The following is a 20,306-nucleotide window of genomic DNA, read 5'->3' as shown; positions in this document are numbered from 1 at the left end:
CTGTATATTGCTTTTGGTAGGATTGCCATTTTAATAATGTTTATTCTTCCAATCCATGAGCAGGGGATGTGTTTTCATTTCTTTGTGTCTTCTTCTATTTCTTTTAACAGTGTTTTATAGTTTTCTTTGTATAGGTCCTTTACCTCTTTTGTTAGATTTATTCCCAAGTATTTGACTTTTTTTGTTTCTATAATAAAAGGGATGCTTTTTTTTTTTTCTTCTTCTTCAGATTTATTGTTTGTGTATAGTAAGGCTACTGACTTTTGCGTGTTGATTATGTATCCTGCCACTTTACTGAACTGACTGATGAGTTGAATTAGTTTTTCTGTGGAATTTTTGGGGTTCTTTGGGTATATTATCATATCATCTGCAAATAGTGATAGTTTGACTTCTTCTTTTCCTACTTGGATTCCTTGTATGTCTTTCTCTTGTCTTATTGCTCCGGCTAGGACTTCCAGTATTATATTGAAAAGCAGTGGTGAGAGTAGACATCCTTGTCTTGTTCCAGATCTTAATGGAAATGCTTTCAGCTTTTCACCATTGAGAATGATACTGGCTGTTGGCTTGTCACAGATGGCCTTTATTTATGATGTTGAGGTATGTTCCTTGTATCCCAAGAATTTCAAGGGCTTTTATCATGAATGGGTGTTGCACTTTGTCGAAAGCTTTCTCGGCATCTATTGATATTATCATATGGTTTTTATATTTCTTTTTGTTGATATGTTGGATAACGTTGATTGATGTTTGGATGTTGAACCATCCTTGTGTCCCTGGAATGAATCCTACTTGGTCGTGGTGAATAATCTTATGGACACATTGTTGGATTCTTTTTTTTTTTTTTTAATATTTTATTTATTTGTTTATTTATTATTTATACAAGCACTGGGTACAGTCAGAAGCGCGGGAGGGTGAGAGAATTCACCAGAGCCAGTGCGGGAAGCAGAGCAGGCAGAAGGACCGAAGTACACTGCTGAGGGGAGCAGCGGGCGGCAGGAGAGGTCTGCGCGCCATGTGGGACCCTCCTCCGGTGGCCGGGGAGCAGCCGGGGATCGAACCGGCGTTGCAGAGGCTGCAGGCAGCTTCGCAACCCAGGGCTTAACCGCTGCGCCACCGCGGAGGCCCACATTGTTGGATTCTGATAGCTAAAATTTTATTGAGGATTTTTGCATCAGTGTTCATTAGGGAGATTGGCCTATAGTTTTCTTTTTTTGTGTTGTCCTTGTTTGGTTTTGGTATTAATGTAATGTTGGCTTCATAGAACTTTTTGGTATTATCCCTTCATTCTCAATTTTCTGGAAGAGTTTGTGAAGGATAGGCACTAATTCATTTCTGAATGTTTGATAGAATAACAGTTTAGTCAATTTGAGATTTCTTTAACAGTTTTTAAGAACATATAAAAATATTTTAAGATATTACTGGAAGACTTCGGACTTTGTTATTTTTGTTAGTGTGAATTCATCAATTCTTTTCCCCTAAAAACCTAGCCAAAGCTAGTAGGAGTTTTGAAGAGTGGAAAGAAGCAGTAGCTAGTAGATAAAAGTAGTGATTTTAGAAAAGAGGACTTTGCTATAAGGACTTTAGGCATATGTAGGGTAGTAATAAGATAATACTGTGTCTAGAAGAGAAAAGACAAAGATTATTAAGAAAACTTGACAACAAAGAAAAACTTCTACTTTGCAGTGTTGATTAAAATGTGCATCTTGACTCTGATTTTCAGAATTATGTGCTCAGGCTTTCTCAGAGCTGTTTTCATGGCCTTCTAGAGATATTTTGCTAGTCTGACTTAAGTGAATTAATAATACATTACTATAATTACATACTTTTTTTATTCTTATACTCTATTAAATCTTACTTTTCGCAACTAAGTTTTATGATTTATTTTTATTTCAATAGAGTGGAAGACGAAATGTTGATTTGGACTTGGCATCATCTCATAGAAAGAAAGGTAAGTATTAAAAGATAATAAATATCTGATTAAATGCTGTTTTTAATGTCATGTATTTAGATCTGATTGTCACTGCGACATTATTGCAAAAATATTTAGAAACATTTTATCAGAAAACTTAAAAAGAATTTTTTTTAAATCTGAGAATGTCTTGGAGTTAATAATTAGTTCTGTTTCTCATTTGTTATGTGTTTTGACTTTTTAAAAGTCCTGTGGGACTCCAGTGGTGTATATTATGGGGGATTATGCACATAATTTGCCATGTTTTAGCTCTCTGATATAGTTGCTGTAGTTTAAATGTTGTTACAGGGGGAATTCTTTACCCCATTTACCTCCCATACACTCATTCAAACTGTCAGTTTCTAGAGTTTTTTCCTCTTTGCCTCTTAAGATAAAGCATTTCAGAGATGAACTGATTTTTTTTTTAAATAAATTTTATTTTTATATTCCCCATACAATTGCAACACCCTTATTTTGATCCCAATTCCTCCCCTCCCTGCTTCCCACCCTCCATAGAGTGTCTCTGGTTCATAGTTTTTTGTTGATTTTGATTTTCACTTTCTTATAGTTATTCATTTTCCTGCTCCCTTATTTAATTTTTCTAGATTCCTGCTATGAGTGAGACCAAAAGATGAACTGATTTTTAAAAAACCTTTCTGTGAGGAACAATTTGAGTGTCATCAAGGTTAAACTTGTTTAACCCTGTTTGAGTTAGAAGCTCTGTCTCAATGAGTAATACAGTTAGCTCTTGGTTTTATATGCAAAAAGCTGTTTAGATAGTATGAATCCAAGAATAACTAAAAATTCTCCAGGTACAATTCAACTGGTGTTTTTATTAAATCCTCTTAAACTGTAATTGAAAAAATATGAAATCTTAAAGTGCCAATACAGGCAGTTTTCTACAAGCTTGTGGGAAATTTTTTTCTATGATGATGTCTTTAATATTTAAAAAATGAAACTTTTCTTTTGATGACTTCCTTGGTTGGATGTTAAGTTTTTTCCTAGGGAAAAAACTGAGAAATGAAGGAAAGCAGGAATGGGGGGAAGAAACATATATTTTTTTAATAACTTAGAAGAAACTTGTCTTTATAGTTTAGAAAAAAGGGTGGCACTTCTATAGAATTAAGTATGACAATATTTTATCCTTATTATAATTAGAATCCAAAAAATTGTTTCCTTTGGGTTTGGGGAATAATTAAGGACTAGAGCTGGTACTTGCTTTATTAAAGTATTTGACACTATAACATAGCTTGGGTTTCTAAAAAATGTATAAGGTATTTGTGATATGAAAGAAATTAAATGTCTAGTATAATGTAAAGTATTTATTATTTTATAATTCTTTGAAAATTGGCAGTTCATGTACCATTTATTAGCCACAGTATCTTTCCTTAATCATTTGGCTTAAAATTAAATTAAATTTAATTTTTGGAACATATTTACCCTTCCTGGTTTTGGTTAGCTTAGGTGAATGATGTTGCCATAATGTCTGTTACATTAATGAATGTGTATCATTTAGTACTTGACAGAAATTGATTCCACACTGACTAGCATAAAGGATCCAACCTATAGTTCATGAACTTCCTACTGTATTAATTATAATTTTAAGTGATAGTCCTTTGCTAAAATTATTTTTTTCTCTCAAATCTATATCATGCTTATGGGACTCTAAATTTGAGATTCAGTTTGTGTCATGTTAGCATGTAGCAAAGAAATCTTTGAAATGAAAGTGGCATCTTTTTCCTTGAACTAAGAGTAGCTTAGAGTTTGAGTATAAATTACTTAGGAGGAGTTAATACGACATTTTAAAATTATTCTCTAAAGTTGCTACCTGTTGAAATACTTAGGCAATCTTTTAAGTTGATGTGGATATACTATACTGTTAGATTGAAGTAGATGTAAATTAAATAAGTCATTAATCCAAATTTTGTTTATGGATACACCACCTTCTCTAAAAAGCTCAAGATTCCTTTTCCAACTTTATTTTGTTGAAAATGGAAAAGCAAATATAGGACTTAATGGAAATGTTTTTTTATTTTTTTAATTACCCATTTAAGACGTTAAAATAGGGAGACAGAATATTTATTCTAATAATCATTACATTTTTGTTACCAGAGAAATTTTTTGCTCATGCCTTTGTTTATAGGGATAGATGACTAGAAAGTAGAAGAATTACTATTATAGGAAGGGCAGCAAAAATAGTTATTTTTAAATCTCATTTATCCTAGAGCCTGCAAGTTCAACAATGAAGATGTGCACTTAGTAATTTTATTATAAAAGATTTCATTCTAAAAAAGAAGTTAATATTGAAAATACATTTAGGAGATTTTGAATAGAAAAATGTAGATTATTTTCCCTCCTGCAGTTTTTTCATGACTCAGTAGTCCTAATTTATTAAAAGCCTGCTAAGAAAAATTAGGGATAGATAAGTATTTAATTATGTCCCATTATGGATGTATCAGTGTCAGTTAATCATTGAGTACACATTTTTAGCTGCTTTTAATATACCTCCAAAGACTGTTTACTGAGAGGGCCTAATTCCTATAATTTCAGTATTTGGCATTGGGGATACTAAGATTCATGCTATTAAACCACGATTACTGCTTCTTTTCCCCTCATTCCAGTTAAAGTTTCATAGATAGGCAAGGTCTTGCTCTAAGAAAATGATTATGGTCAGAAGGCATAGAGCAAAGTTAGCAAATAAATTTAATTTACCCAACTTGCTCAACTTTATAGAGCTAAATTCTAAGACCAAAAATGTCATGAACTACCTTGAGACAGGTGAAACATACTTCTGCTTTGTGTGTCAGAGGTAACATGAAATTTGTAATCATTAAATGCTTGTAAACTGCTAACTATGTGCCAGTTCTAATCACTTCATACATTAACTCTTAATTCTTATAACCATTTTTCAAAACTCTTGGCAAGACCTGTTAAATACATTGGTGTTTTGTTACTTTAATAACGACTGAAAATATTTGCTATACTTGTGATCATGATTTTTTTGAGAAAAAGACAGATAAAATTTGGCGACCCAGGTGTATGGGTGTTTTAAATGGTACCTTGTAGTTTTGAATTATCATCAGGTAAAATTCAGAATCTCATTTACTTCACAATATGTTACAGACACCTGCATATATATGTGCTTGTGTATGTGTGTCCAGGAACTTTCTGCAGGTGGGCTATTGAATTATCCAGCCACTTGGTGTGAAACTGGATGTATTCAAGATAAATCTCAAATAGGCATTATTAAAATAATATGACTTGGGGGAAAAATAAAATTAGAACAATTGTAACAATCTACTGTAGTAAAAGTTATGTGAATGGGTCAAAAAAAGTATTTGCTGTACTTGCGCAGAATGAATTTGGGCTTTACTGAAAGAATACCTTTTTGCAGATACTTTAGTTTTCATGTTAAAGCTACAATGAAAAATAGTAGGGATACTAAAACAACAATTTAAGAAACACCATCAGAAATCTTACTAGTTAAGTTACTATATGATTTTATTTCCACCCTCCCTAAGGCTTTTTAGATATATTGGTACTCTTTTATTGCAAAACTTACATTGTAAACATTTATCAGCATGTGTGTTTCATAGTATAATATGTGTGGGTGAAATGCTATTTTATTTATGCATTTCAAATTAGATTATATAAAGAAGAACAAATGTAAATGTTGTCTCCTGTATCAAATTTCTCCTTTTGTCTTCTGATTCTTGTGTGGTAGTGTATTTACTCCTTTTTGGCCAGTTGAGCCCCAGAAAAAAGAAGAGCTTCAAGCAAGTACATGATGGCATGTTTAATTTTTTTCCCCCCTTTAGCTTGCCTACATATTTTATGGTTTATAAAGTATGTATTACAGCTCCACCATGTTCATTTTGAAAATTCCATTTAAGAACCAAAGTTGTAAGGACAAGTAAACCATCTCAAATTTCTTGTTGGACTTTATATTTTCTTCTCATAGTAGGTGACTCTGAATTAATGTTAAGATTTGGGCTTAGTAACAATTACTCTATAGAAACTTTTGATAAGCTTTTCAGAAATAGTGTTTTCCTGTAATCAAATTAAACAATACAGAACAATCTAAAGACTTGATTGTTACAATTTTTTAAAAAAGAATTTGAATAAATTGTTTCTCATTTTCATACTGTAATATTTTGTGTTTCAAAATATTTTTTATGTCAGCCTAGATATTTGGTTATTATTTATCCTACTGCTTTTAGATAGTGTCTTTCCTGTTCTTATATTTTACTTGTTAAGAGTTTTGTTTGGGTCATACGCCTAATAAGTTACATCCTTTAACTTAAAGCTCAGCAAACTATGGCTAGTGATCCAAATCTGGCCTGCCACCTGTTTTTTATAAATATGGTTTTGTTTTATTTTTATAAATAGGGTTATATATTGGAACATAGGCACCCTTATTTGTTTATGAATTATCTTTGGTTGCTTTCCCACCACCCAAACCCCCACAGTAGTAGAGTCAAGTATGTATTACTCCAGACCCTTGTGGCCCACAATTCCTAAAACATTTATTGTCTGGCTTTTTTACAGAAAAACTTTGCTGATCTCTGTTTTAAATTGCAGAAAGTTTAATTTTGAAGTTGGCCATCCATTCCATAAAAAATTTTGGAGTCCAATAAGGCTGTTCATTACTTTTAGATTTTCTATGATTGAAACTTTATGCAGGCAGGCAATTGAAAATTTCATGTGTCACTTATCTGTGAGTTGAAATATAAAAAATATATAGCACCACCTCCTATAAAATTAAGACATTAGAGTTATTAATTTAACAGGTCAATTTCTTTGACCCTCTCTTTCCTCAGTTGAGGAAGTCGGACTGGATAAATTTAATTAAAGGCACTTTTACTTGTGTGGTTCTAACAGTAGCTCATTATATTGTACTTTTATTTTGAAAAGTAATTTGTAACTATTAGAAAACAAAAGAACTTTTCAATCTGAAATTTTATTAAACGAACAAGTTCAATGCAAAGAGTCAAAGACTGTCTGAATTTGGGGTGCTTAACGAAATGGGAAATGATTATTTTTTAACCCTAGACCAGACTTTAGTCTTTAAATATAATTTTTATTTTAATATGCATTTGTGACTTTATTCTTTGCATTTTCACTCTTTTTTATTTGAAAAAAATATTCAAATATACAGTTTGGGGAAATTTTCAGATTGGTTCTTATTCATGTTCAGTAAAACTGAAAATTCGTTATTTTTTTAATCTTAACTCTTGCCAGGAATTGGAAGCCAGATAAACCATATATTCTTTGTCATTCTAAATTATTTTAGTAGAAGGCATATAAATGATTACATAGATACTTTATAATATTAGCTGCTTATTATAAGTTTCTATGTCTGATTTTAAAGTCTGGGGTTTTACTGACACCACTGTAATAATTCAAAAATAAGTTATGCAATAAATGTTTTGGTAGGTTGTTTTCTCTATGAATGTCAATGTTTTAAGTAGTTCTTGTCCCAAATCTTTTCATCTAGTTAAGTAACACATATAATTTTTTAAATTCATATTTACTGGGTTCCTTAAGATACATTCCTCATAGAGAAATTTGGTATATTTATGTGCTGGGATATTATACAGCACTGAAACAAATGACTCATGACTACATGCAATAATGTGAATGAATAATAGCTATATTGTATTGAGTAAATATATAATGAATATGTATATGGAATATTTGTCCAAAAATGATTACATAAAATGAAAGATTTTATAAAGTCAAACAAAGGTAAACATTTATTTGTCTTAAGAATACATGTAAGAGAAAACAATGTCTAGCAACCATAAAAACAAAGGAATGATATACCCAGACTCAGGATAATACAATAAAAAAATGTATTAAGGTAGGAAGAGACAGAGAGGTTGAAGAGGTGCAAATAGATATAATTGTTCTCAGTTTTCTATTACTTATATTCATATTTATTATAAATTAATATAAATACAAAAGGAGCCTATGCATGGACCAATGATGAAAGTATATCATGAGCGAAGGTTTACTGTTGATCTAATTATGCACCTGAGATCAATTAAATTGGAAAAGACAAAGCTTGCAAGAATTAGACATTTATATTTTTATTTAATGCTAGTATTGGCATGTATCTTGGGCAGCTGCTGTTGTGTTCAAACATACTAAAATTTTGGCTGCCTAATGTAAGGATTTTAGCCTTGAAAATGCCCACTGGCAAAACTAATAGTATTATATTCAACAACTAATGCGACACCACTTGTTAATTTTTAAATAGATACCATATTATAGTAAATCTTACATATTGTTGTGAAACTTCGCTTTCTCTATATAGGAGTTTCACAACCTGCAGTAAATGTGCATATGACACAGTGAAAGTGTTTCTTATATTAATGAAACCCAAAAGGTGATATGTGTATCTCCTTTTTGTGTAAGTTTACTTGCCCTTCTATATTCATATTTTGGTAATGTTTCATTGCAGCTATGTGACAATCTTACCTTACTCTTTGTAATGATAATGTTAAATGAAATGAAATCCTATTGCTAGTAGGTCTTACCAGCTATGTCATAAGTGCCTAGTTCCTTTTTGTTTATAAGTGATGGTCTGGTTTAATGCTGCAAAGCATTTTAAGCTAAGCATTTTGAGAGTAGCTTCTGCCTTTCTTTTTCTTGTGGCAGCTTGTTGCTAAAGCGCTTACAGACACTGGTACATCGAACAGGGCTTTCCCTTTATTTTCTTACATTGCTCTAGTTTTTTGTTTCTTTGTTGTTTTTTACTAAAGCATTTTGCTCAGATTCACATTTAATGCATGCATGTATTCAAACATGAGTATCCATTTCTCACCAGTTGGTATGGGTAGCAGCAGTCAGCCTTCATCTAGTTCAGAATTTATGCTCTACTTGGTTGCCACTGATGTATGTTTGTTTTCTTTGTATGTAGGTCCTATGCACAGTCAATTGGAATCCCTGAGTGACTCTTGGGCTCGCCTGAAACATAGCAGAGACTGGTTATGCAACTCCTCTTACTCCTTTGAATCTGATTTTGATCTTACCAAGTCTTTGGGAGTTCACACTTTGATTGAAAATGTTGTAAGCTTTGTGAGTGGAGATGTGGGGAATGCCCCAGGTTTTAAAGAGCCAGAGGAAAGTATGTCTACAAGTCCCCAGGCCTCCATTATTGCAATGGAACAGCAGCAGTTAAGGGCAGAAGTAAGTCTTCAATATTTACTCCTTACAAGGACCTCTGGAAACTTAATCTGAACCACTGTATATGCAATTGGAGGAAAAACTTTTTCCTTTCTTTTCACTCTTTGCCTCTTTCTTCCACATGAGCTTTGTGACTTCATTTTCTTCACTAAAATGCCATATTTTACTTGAACCTGATAGAAGTGCATTTCTGATTGCATTTCTTAAACAAGATACTCTAAGTCTTTCTTTGTCTCTTGAAAATTAGACTGAAACTGACTGGTGACCACAGGGACCTGCTTTTCAGAGTCTCCATCTGTGACACCTTTGTCTTCATTTAAAAAGGGATTAGATTAGAATATAGCAATGATAATGATGAATGCTAAAATTAATGAGCAAAATTTTAAGAAGACACAGAATTTCTCCATGGCCACAAAGTATCTCCTTCAAAATATTCATTAATGATTGTGGTTTTAACATGTCCACAAACTTTTTCCTGAAGGAAGTGGGGGTTAATTTCCCTCCCCCTGAGAGTAAACTGAACTTATTCTCAGGTCTAACAAATAGAGTATGAAAAGGAGGAGAGAATGGTAGGAATACCAATTTTACATTGCAGAAACTTGGCAGACATCACCTTACCCATCTGATCAAGATTAATATCACTTGTATGTTGATATCATATGCCCCTAATAATAATGTAATGAGGAGACTAAAGTACTCTTCTGAAAATCCATAACTCTGTAAAATAAATGAACAGCTCTTCCAAAGTATCAAGGACACGAAAAATAGGGAAAGGCTGAGAAACCATTATAGACTAAAGGAGACTAAGGAAGCATGGCATCTAAATCTATGTGATAATCCTGTATAGGATCCTGGAACAGAAATGGGACATTATGGGAAAACTGGTGAAATTCAAATAAAATCTGTAGTTTAGTCAGTAGTATTATACATGTTAATTTCTTAGTTTTCATGTATGTACCATAGTTATATGTTAACTTCAGGGGAAAGGAAATAGGGAACTCTGTAGTATCTTAACAACTCTTAGAGAAGTACAAAATTATTTCAAAGTAGTTTATTTTAAAAAAAGGATGGATTGATTGACTACTGTGGTAATATTGTCTTAGGGAAGATAGCCAGAAATTCAAGAGAACTGCAGAGATATCTTTCAGAAGTACTTGTTATAATTCTTGAAATAAAAAGTATTTATTCTATATGAGTTTATTATAAGTAAAGGTACCAGCAACAATACTATCTACAGTTTTGAAACCTATACATATAATCTCATGAGAATCCCAGTAGCTCTGTGAGTAGGTTAAATAAAGTATTATTAGCCTCATTTTGTATATGAGGAAACTGAGACTTAGGAAGTTGAATTTCCCAAAGCCATACAGCAGACAGAAGAATCTGACCTTAAAATCAGGTTTCTTACAATGCTCATTGACTTCTTTTCCTCTTACACTATATAGCCTCTTTTATATCATTGTATTCTTGTAATTGTAAAAGTTTTTAGAGATATTTTGATTTTCAATAGTCATAATAAAGTAAGTGTTTATAATATAGATTCCTAAGAATTGTGAGAATTTTCTGTGTGGTGAGGAATATATTGTTTGTGACATGCACATTTCCTCTGTGTCTCAGTTCAGTGATGAACACTAAAGTAGATTTCTTTTACTTTTCTCAAGCTTCGTTTAGAGGCACTTCATCAGATCCTTGTTCTGTTGTCTGGCATGGAGGAAAAAGGTAGCATCTCTCTAGCTGGAAGTAGGTCGAGCTCAGGCCTCCAGTCATCTACACTGCTCACATCTGTGAGGCTACAGTTTCTGGCAGGGTGTTTTGGTTTAGGCACTGTTGGACTTGCAGGCACCAAAGGAGAGAGTGGCCGATTACATCATTATCAGGTAGGTAATGGATCTGTTGTGTGAGGACAGCACCTTGTAGTATATTCAGATTTTAACCATCATTTTACAAAACCATTTTAATAGTGCTAAACTTTTTGGTATTTAAGATTGTGACTTAAAAGTATAAAGTCTTTTAGATATCTTTTAAAGATATCTCATTGGTTTAGTTTCCTTGGGAATAGTGTATAGTTGGGATTAGTTGTGTTATGATGTTCAATGTATCATAGTCTTTTGTACTTTTAGAATTTTTGCTGGCTTAGTTCATTTATCCTTAGCTAAATTGGCTAGAGATAGATCTAAATTGCGATAGGGGGTGTTTTTTGAGAGGATGGGTTTCAAGAATTTACATTTGAGACTTGATCATTTTATCATGTTTCTCTGATTGCTTGAAAATTTTTTCTGAAGTATTATCTTTATGTCATCCATGTTTTTAGAGAGGAAAAATTGCTTTGTTGGAAAGGAAAAAGATTAGATAGAATGAGGAATTATCAAGCATTAAAATAAGTTTATTGTAAAAATTATATACTAAACTATACTAAGGAATTAACAAACCACTATAGGGTTCTAGCATAGACTAGAAATAAAATGCTATTACTTTTATTTGGCTAGGAGGTATTATTTTTGTTAAAAGTAAATTTTTATGTGTAATTCAGGATGGAATCAGAGCAGCTAAGAGAAATATTCAGATTGAAATCCAGGTGGCTGTGCATAAAATTTATCAACAGTTGTCCGCCACCCTAGAGAGAGCTCTGCAAGCAAATAAGCATCACATTGGTGAGTAATTGCCCCTGCAAATACAAGATACAAGTTACATTTTGACCTGAGGTTATACTTGATAGCTAAAAATCTATACTTAGTGTTTAACATTAGTACATCAACTTACAAGTAAAGAATAAATATTCAAAAAATGTAATAGTGTTCCATATTACTATTTATATTTTGGAATATGAATTAATTTTAGTAAATGTGTTATTTATTTCAATGAAAGTTCTCAATTGTTTTTCTTCTTTCTTTTTTAGAAGCCCAGCAGCGTCTTCTTTTGGTTACAGTTTTCGCCCTGAGTGTTCACTATCAACCAGTGGATGTTTCTTTAGCAATTTCTACTGGTCTGCTAAACGTACTTTCACAGTTATGTGGCACAGACACCATGCTAGGACAACCTTTGCAGTTGTTGCCAAAGACTGGTGTTTCCCAGCTTAGCACAGCTTTAAAAGTGGCTAGTACAAGATTGCTCCAGATTCTAGCCATCACTACAGGGTGAGCCATATAGATGTTTTGAGAGAACTATGTGGGGCCTGGTCTTTCCACATTTCAGTAATTTCTTTATTCCCCCAATCTCTTTTATGTGTTTAAGTACATTTGCCTTTCTGTGTAATTACTTTTTTTTTCCTTTTTATTTAATGTAGGACCTATGCTGATAAATTGAGTCCCAAAGTAGTTCAGTCCTTGTTGGATCTACTCTGTAGTCAGTTGAAGAATTTGTTGTCCCAAGCTGGTGTACTGCTTATGGCCTCTTTTGGAGAAGGGGAAGGAGAAGAGGGTGAAGAAGAAAAAAAAGTTGATTCCAGTGGAGAAACAGAGAAAAGAGATTTTAGAGGTATCATGAACTTTTTTCTGTGGCAGGCATTTATTGAGTTCCCATTGTGTGCATATCATTAGAATATAGACTTCTTTCTGTTGTGAGGCATAAATGGATTTTTATTTGTTCAATTAGAAACCCCTTTTCTCTTCCAATAAATATAATCTGGATATACTTCTGACTGAACCCGCTCTCCTTAGTCTGTTAACTCTAATGCAGTGACCATACTGCTCACTTCCTCAGTTCAGTCTCTTCTTGGCTATCTGGCTGTAGAACCAGGAGCTTTTAGGTGACTGATACCCCCAGGTTGTTTTCTTATAATTGATCCTAGCAACCCATCTCTGACCAAAGTCTTAGCTTAAGTGTTCTTCAGGACCAAAGGTTTTAATATTTGATTGGGTTAAAATTAGTGGAACTGAAGTTGTGAAGATATTCTGTTCCCTAATACTAATAAAATTCTTCATTATACTTAGCCATCATAATTTTTGGTTGCTGTTTGATCTTCTGCTCATAGCTTTAAGAAACTGTTATGAACCTTTTATTTCAGCAGAACTTAAACCCTCAAAAACAGAACTACTACCGATGTCTGTTATATAATTAAGGAAATAAAGGTCTAAAACTGGTCATTTATTTTAAAAAGTTTGTGAAATACCATATCTTATTAACATAATAAACTTGGAGATCCCTTTCTGCATAAAATAATAAGTGACTGGATTAATGGACAATGATGGACAGATGGATAGAACAAGAACAAGTTGTTGAACTATTTTGTCCCCCAATTCACTTTTTGTAAAGTAAGGATAATAGAACCAGCCTCCTAAAAATGTTATGAGAATTAAATAATTTAATATATGTAAAAGCACTTAGAGCAGCATCTGACACATATTGAGAGCTGTGAATATTAATATTAAAATATATGTGACAGTAAAAATTAAAGTAATACTTAATATTGTATAGCTAAATGTGTAGCTAGAGGAAATATCCTGAGATACAAAATGATAAAACATTGTCTTTGTGCTCAAGAACATTCTAGGGTAATGAGGAAGGCAGATATGTAAGCAAATAATTGCTCAGAAGAAATATCTTCTGAGTGAATACAGGAAGCTCAAAAGAAATACCTAAATCTCTTAATTCAGAATCTAGGACAATTTATAGTCCGATTAAGAACTGGCTTTTAATTTCAGAGACTGAACCAGTAGCAGATTTCTCTTGCCTATTTATATATAGAAAGTACAGTGCTTATACAATGAGAATGGGCATACTCACAAGATGTGATAAAATAAAACAAGCTTTTTGTTTTGTTTGTCACCTCCTGTTTTCCTGAAAATCAGAGAGGAATACAGGGTTGTTAAGGTAACAGATTTTCCCCACTCTTTGCTGAGTACTATACATATGGATAGCAGGGAAAATGTAGAAGAGTTACATCTCAGCTTATAGTTTCTCAAGAAAGCTGCATCCTTCCGTATCCAGATAAAGAGCCTTCTCTGAGTGAATCTTGACAGGGTAACAGTAGACTAAATCCAGGTCCATTCCCCTCAAGTTGCCCTGGAGACAAGGCTTTTGCACTCACTATTTATGGAGATAACTAGGGTGTGAACAGTTCTAGTCAAGAGTGGCCTGGCACTCAGAGATAGGCTGCACAGGTAGAAATAACCCCACAGACCCTCTAAAATATTTAACTAGAATGTAAGAATTTTAAACTAAAAGTTGAGTATTTTCATTTCAAAGATAGTGTTGATACTGAAATAAAACTGTATAAAGTCTCTTTCGACTAGCTTATATTAAGGGCTCTAGATTTTAATTAATTTAATAAATTTAGTATTTTGTTTTAGAGAAACTTGCTGGGAGTGAGGGTATGGAGGTAGAAAGAGGACCTCATAAAGGAGATTTTCCCAGGGATCTCTACTAAGAAAGAAGATTTCATAGAAGAGGTAGCTTTTTGAACTGGATTTTGAAGGAACATAAGGAAAAAGGTTGGAGTGAGATAATATTGGTACCCAGGGCAGGCTAATAATTTTATACTCTTCAAGCTATTTTAAAAAATATTTGCTTATTAGTATTGAAGTAAAGGAGAGGTAGAGTACAGTGTAGAAGAAATGTAGAGAAATTCTTAGCTTTTTCTCCAACTGTTCCTGGCATTTTAGTTCTGTCACGGACTTGTACATTCACCTCAGCAAATTAAAAGTTCTCTAGTTACCTAGATGTCTATGGAGAAGATTAATGGTCAGCTAGCATGTCTTTTAGGGGGTTTGGGAGCTGTCCCCTCTATAAGGTAGCTAGTTATTATGATTTTCCATGTTTTAGTACCCCTTAGGGATTGACATTTTGGGTAGCTACCCCACTGGTGCACTTCTCCCCGGCTCTGATTAGGACTGCCAGGCTAAGAAGGTGTGGAGGGTGTTGGATGATGACAAGAACATGGATTGTTACAGAAAGAGAAGCTAGTTCTCTGACTTCAAAGTACAGAGTCAAAGGAAACAATAAATGGGGTGATAAAATAGAGGCTGGTACACATGCTGGTGGAGAAACTGGGGAGTTGGTTAGGGCAAGTTTGTGTGAAAGCACTTACAATAGTTTGAACTCAGGCAAGCCAAACCCAGGTCTAGAAATTGCTTTCTTTGTAGAGTCTGAAAACACAGAGTCTGTTTTAGAGAAATGGTTCTTAATTTGATTGGGCTAGATGGGAAGGGTGGAATTCCTACAATTTTTGAAAATATGATCATAGTTATAAAATCTCACTAAACAAATATTCTGCATACATGATTTTTGATATAATTTCAGGAGTTCACAGATCATCTCCCTCAAATTCTATCCAGTAAAACTCTAGACTCTGTTAGAGAATTCTTGCTTTTTAGAATAGCAGGGGAAAAATGCATAAAAATGAGTATACACACTTGATTCTACCAGGCTCCTTTTTATTCTCCATAGATGTAAAGGTGTTTTTAGTTTGGCTTTATTTTCCGAACTTTCACCATTCTTTTTTTAAATTTTAAGAATTCAACAATTTATTGACCACATAGATTTTTAATTAGGTTTGTGTGTAATGTGCGCTATATAATGTAAGAATGTTTCATGTTGACTTTTGGTTGTAATGTAAACTTGTCGCATCATTCCACAGCTGCTCTTCGGAAACAACATGCAGCTGAACTGCATCTGGGAGATTTTTTAGTTTTTCTTCGCAGAGTTGTATCTTCCAAAGCAATTCAATCAAAAATGGCTTCCCCAAAGTGGACAGAGGTGCTTTTAAATATAGCATCTCAGAAGTGTTCTTCAGGTAAATGACCTTTGCCTTTACTTTAGAATATTTTTATACATCACATGGTATTTTATTCAGATAATGTCAGACTTTAACAATATTGAATACGTGGCCTTGAGATAACACTTTTCTTTCTTGTATTCTGAAGTATTTGATAAAATGAAAACTAATTTCTGAAGTAAAAATTGATAGGAATTAATAGAAAGTAGCATTGGAAAAGATCATGAATTTAATCGAGAGAGGCAGATTAAATTCTACTAGACTTGTTCAGATTATAATAATAGAGAACATCTTATTTAATATGATAATTTGGCACAGATTTCCTACTTCACTTCTTAGATTATGAAAATGCAGATTTGAATTTGTCCATTAAGTCTTAACAGTGACAGGTTTTCTATTGCTTTGATTATAATTTCTGATTGTGTGCTGTTTATAAGCGTTTATATAATAAGCGTCTCTGCTGGTTGTTAGCCTAAAAGTATGACCTACTTGGCTAGATTATTGTTAGTCCTTATCTGTTATTTTTAAATTTTGGTAGAATACACATAAAGTTAAATTGACCATTTCAACTATTTAAGGGTACAATTCAGTGACACTGAGTAAATTCACAACCCTGCTGAACCATCAGTGTTTTCTTTTCCTGAACTTTTTTTTTTTTTTTTTTTAAAGATTTATTTATTTATTTATTTATACATGCACTGGGTACAGTCAGAAGTGCGGGAGGGTGAGAGAATTCACCAGAGCCAGAGCGGGGAGCAGAGCAGGCAGAAGGACCGAAGTACACCGCTGAGGGGAGCAGCGGGCGGCAGGAGAGGTCTGCGCGCCATGCGGGACCCTCCTCCGGTGGCCGGGGAGCAGCCGGGGATCGAACCGGCGCTGCAGAGGCTGCGGGTAGCTTCGCAACCCAGCGCTCAACCGCTGCGCCACCGGGGAAGCCCTTCTTTTCCTGAACTTTTTCACCATCCATAGGCTTTTAAAAATATGCCAGGGCCTCCCTGGTGGCGCAACAGTTGAGTGCTGGGCTGCAAAGCTGCCCGCAGCCTCTGCAGCACCGGTTCGATCCCCGGCCACTGGCAAGGGTCCCACATGGCACGACAGACCTCTCCTGCCGCGCCCGCTGCTCCCCTCAGTGGTGTACTTCATCAGTCTGTCTATTCTGCTGCCCACTCTGGCTCTGGTGAATTCTCTCACCCTCCCACACTTCTGAATGTACCCAGTGCTTGTATAAATAAGTAAATAAATCTTAAAAAAAATAAAAATATGCCAAAACATAATGTAATCTTCCATGATATATGTTACTTTATATTATACATTCTTAACACACTTTATTAGTTTTCATTAACAAATATAGCTTAGCCTAGCTTCCCCCCTTTTAATAAGATGAGCTTATATAATATTGATTAATGTGTAAGAACATAAAGAAAGATCAGAGATTCATTTATTTTCAACTGGCTTTATTGTTGTAATAGTTATACACAGAGCCTCAGTGTCCTGTCTCTACCTCTGCTTACTCTAGAAAAGTACAAACTGCTTATCTCCCCACTAACCCTAACAATCTGTGAGGCAGGCAGAGTGTAGAAAAGGAGAAACAATAGAAGAGTTTTGAGAAGTCTGAGCTTTAGGGAAGAATAGACCTATTTAAAATTCTGCCGTTATGAACTGTGTGACTTTGGTCAAGTTGCTTCTCAGCCTACGTTCCTCATAAGTAAAATGGAGGACAGATAGGGCTTGTAAAGATTAATGGAGTTAATATGTATGAAATGCATAGTATAGTACCTGCATCCAGGTAGTCATAGTGCTTTTCCCTTTATATATACTTAAAAAGTGAGACAAACAATAATGGTCTTGTACAGTAATGGGTATGAAATGAGTCTACAATTCTTGTGATAATAAGTTGAAGTAATGTTCCACCCATAAATCCTTATTAGCAACTGCATAGATTTTTTTTTCCAAAAAGTGCATTTGAACTTTGAAATGATAATTAAATAGTCCTTATAATAACTGATATTATGAACTGATAATAGGAGGGCCTCCCTGGTGGCACAGGTGGTTGAGCGCAGTGCTGTGAAGCTGTCCACAGCCTCTGCAGTGCCAGTTCGATCCCTGCCAGCTGCGGAGCAACCCACATGGCATGGCAGACCTCTCCTGTCTTGCCCGCTGCTCCCCTCAGCAGTGCATTTCGGTCATTCTGCCTGTACTGTTCCCTGTTCTGGCTCTGGTGAATCCTCTCACCCTCCCGCACATCTGGCCTGTACCCCGGTTCTTGTATAAATAAAATAAATCCTAAAGAAAAAAAAAGAACTGATAATAGGAAAATGTCTTTGTCTTCCTTCTAGGTATTCCTCTAGTGGGTAACTTAAGAACAAGGCTCCTTGCACTTCATGTCCTTGAGGCTGTGCTACCAGCTTGTGAATCTGGTGTAGAAGATGATCAAATGGCTCAGGTTTCTGTTTTTCAAGTTGTATAAAGATGTTTTCACATGTGCAACATAATTCACCTAAAATCTAAAATTTATGGTCTCTTCAGTTGTAAATATTCTTTTATTCAGTAGCAAAACTTCTGCTTCTGATATTTCTTTCACTATTATCTCATCTCCAAGCAAGGAGAAAGAGAAATTGAGTTTATGGAGTATAAGGATTAAGGGAATAGTGAGTATTTGCAAGGTCAGAAGAAAAGGAAAATCTACAGAATTTCTTACTAGGGTTTGCCCTCAAAAGAGAGAAATGTGTAATGTTGTAAGACCTAATCAGGACCATATAATCTAACTACATGAGGGCAATGGAACCCACTTTCTAGTTGGACCCACCTTCTAAAAAATAAAATATTTAACTTACAGCTGCCCAAAGTAACTGTTGGACTTTGGTTATAATCAAATGTGACTTAATTATTAGAGTTAAATGATTTGTCTTCTCTAGAAATACTTAAAATTACCTTTTACAAATTTTATCATTCATTTTCCTTAATAAAACAGGTTGTTGAATGCTTATTTTCTCTTCTATCGGACTGTATGTGGGAGACTCCCATTGCCCAGGCCAAACACGCTATTCAGATAAAGGAAAAAGAACAAGAAATAAAATTACAGGTAATTGATTCTTCTAAAACTACTTTTAGACCGTGCAAGGGAGTATCCTGTCTCCTGTTTCTGGATCCTTTCTCTACTAAGGTGCGTTGTACTATCAGTCATTCCTTCCCCTCCATACTGTCTCCTTCTCCACAGGTCCTTTCCTTTCAGCTTGTAAACATCTCTCATCCCCACCCTTTTATATCCTTTCCTTATCTTCTTTCCTGCTAGCCCAGGCTATCTTCCCATAGAAACTACTACTTTTCTTTCTATTTCATTTTCTAGCAGTGTACCACCTAGCTTCCCAAATCCCCACTTTCCAAATTCCCACTGAATTCCTGGCTATTCTAGACTCTCCTAATGTCCCCATCCATGTGGTCACTAGGCCCCATTAATTTTATCTCTTAAGTAGCTCTTGAATCTGTTCTAGCTACCTTAATTCATTTTAATCCTTGGTTTTCATGATTCCATACATTTTCTGGATTTCCCTTCTATCTCAACACAGTGGTCTGTTCTCGTTATCCTGTACTGGTTCTTCTTCTTCTGTTTAAGTGATGGAGTATCGCGAGGCTTGGTCCCAATACCCTCTTTTTTTTCAACAGTCACCCTTAGTGTTTATCCTGTAACAAAACCTCGTTCAGACTCATATGCCATTGAGCCCAAATTTTAAATTTCAGTCCTGACACTTTCCCTGAATTTCAGACTTACACACCCGCCTTTTTATTTGTCTTACCAGTTAAATGATAGTTTAAAAGCCATTCCATACTTGGTAGTATCCATAGTTCTATCACATCTTGGTCTTTCCCCAGAGTTTCTTTTTCCTAGTTAGTGACTCAACCAAAAAACTTAAGCATGGTCTTGCTTGCAACCTCCATTTTTTTCCATCTACACAATCTCCAAATCCTGTTGACTCCTCTGTAAAACACAACTTGAACTTGCCTACCTTTTCATTCCTCCATTATTACCTTATTATAGGCCACTCACATCTCTGGTCTGGACTATGCAATTGTCTCCTAACTGGTCTTACTACAGTCCATTCTCTACTTAGTATCCAGAGTGATCTTTTAAAATAATAAAATAGAATACAATCACTTCTTGCTTAAACTCTCCATGGTTTCTTGTCATCCTGAGAATAAAATCTAGAATTCCTTGTCCTCTTCCCCTTTTCTCACTATACTCTGAACAACTTGCCTTCTTCCTGTTTCTTGAACATCCTTGTTCCTACCTTTAGACTTGGACTAGCTATTCTTTCTACTTAAAATACTTCCCTCAGATATGTTTCTCAGAAGTCAACTTATTCTTATCACTAAGGTCTCAACCTAATTATTACTTCTTTAAAGAGGGCTTTCCTGATCAGTCAATCTAGAATTAATTGCTGCACACTCTTTTATTGTATC

At 34.4% G+C, this 20,306-nt stretch overlaps 1 protein-coding gene across 1 annotated transcript in view; it reads left to right on the top strand.

Annotated features, from left to right (window-relative positions):
- Window positions 1-20,306, top strand: part of HERC1 (HECT and RLD domain containing E3 ubiquitin protein ligase family member 1) — a gene marked incomplete at both ends in the record, with an annotated part of 154,163 nt that overhangs the window by 60,052 nt on the left and 73,805 nt on the right. Inside the window, 9 exons of the mRNA XM_084240899.1 lie at window positions 1,894-1,945; window positions 8,871-9,139; window positions 10,798-11,013; window positions 11,667-11,787; window positions 12,033-12,270; window positions 12,420-12,610; window positions 15,711-15,866; window positions 18,185-18,291; window positions 18,820-18,930. Of these exons, the coding sequence (XP_084097025.1) occupies window positions 1,894-1,945; window positions 8,871-9,139; window positions 10,798-11,013; window positions 11,667-11,787; window positions 12,033-12,270; window positions 12,420-12,610; window positions 15,711-15,866; window positions 18,185-18,291; window positions 18,820-18,930 (1,461 nt within the window). The remainder of the gene's footprint in view (window positions 1-1,893; window positions 1,946-8,870; window positions 9,140-10,797; window positions 11,014-11,666; window positions 11,788-12,032; window positions 12,271-12,419; window positions 12,611-15,710; window positions 15,867-18,184; window positions 18,292-18,819; window positions 18,931-20,306) is intronic.

This window comes from Talpa europaea (assembly GCF_964194135.1).
Source record: "Talpa europaea genome assembly, chromosome: 8".
Taxonomy (NCBI): domain Eukaryota; kingdom Metazoa; phylum Chordata; class Mammalia; order Eulipotyphla; family Talpidae; genus Talpa; species Talpa europaea.
This window is presented reverse-complemented; position numbering and strand designations above follow the sequence as displayed.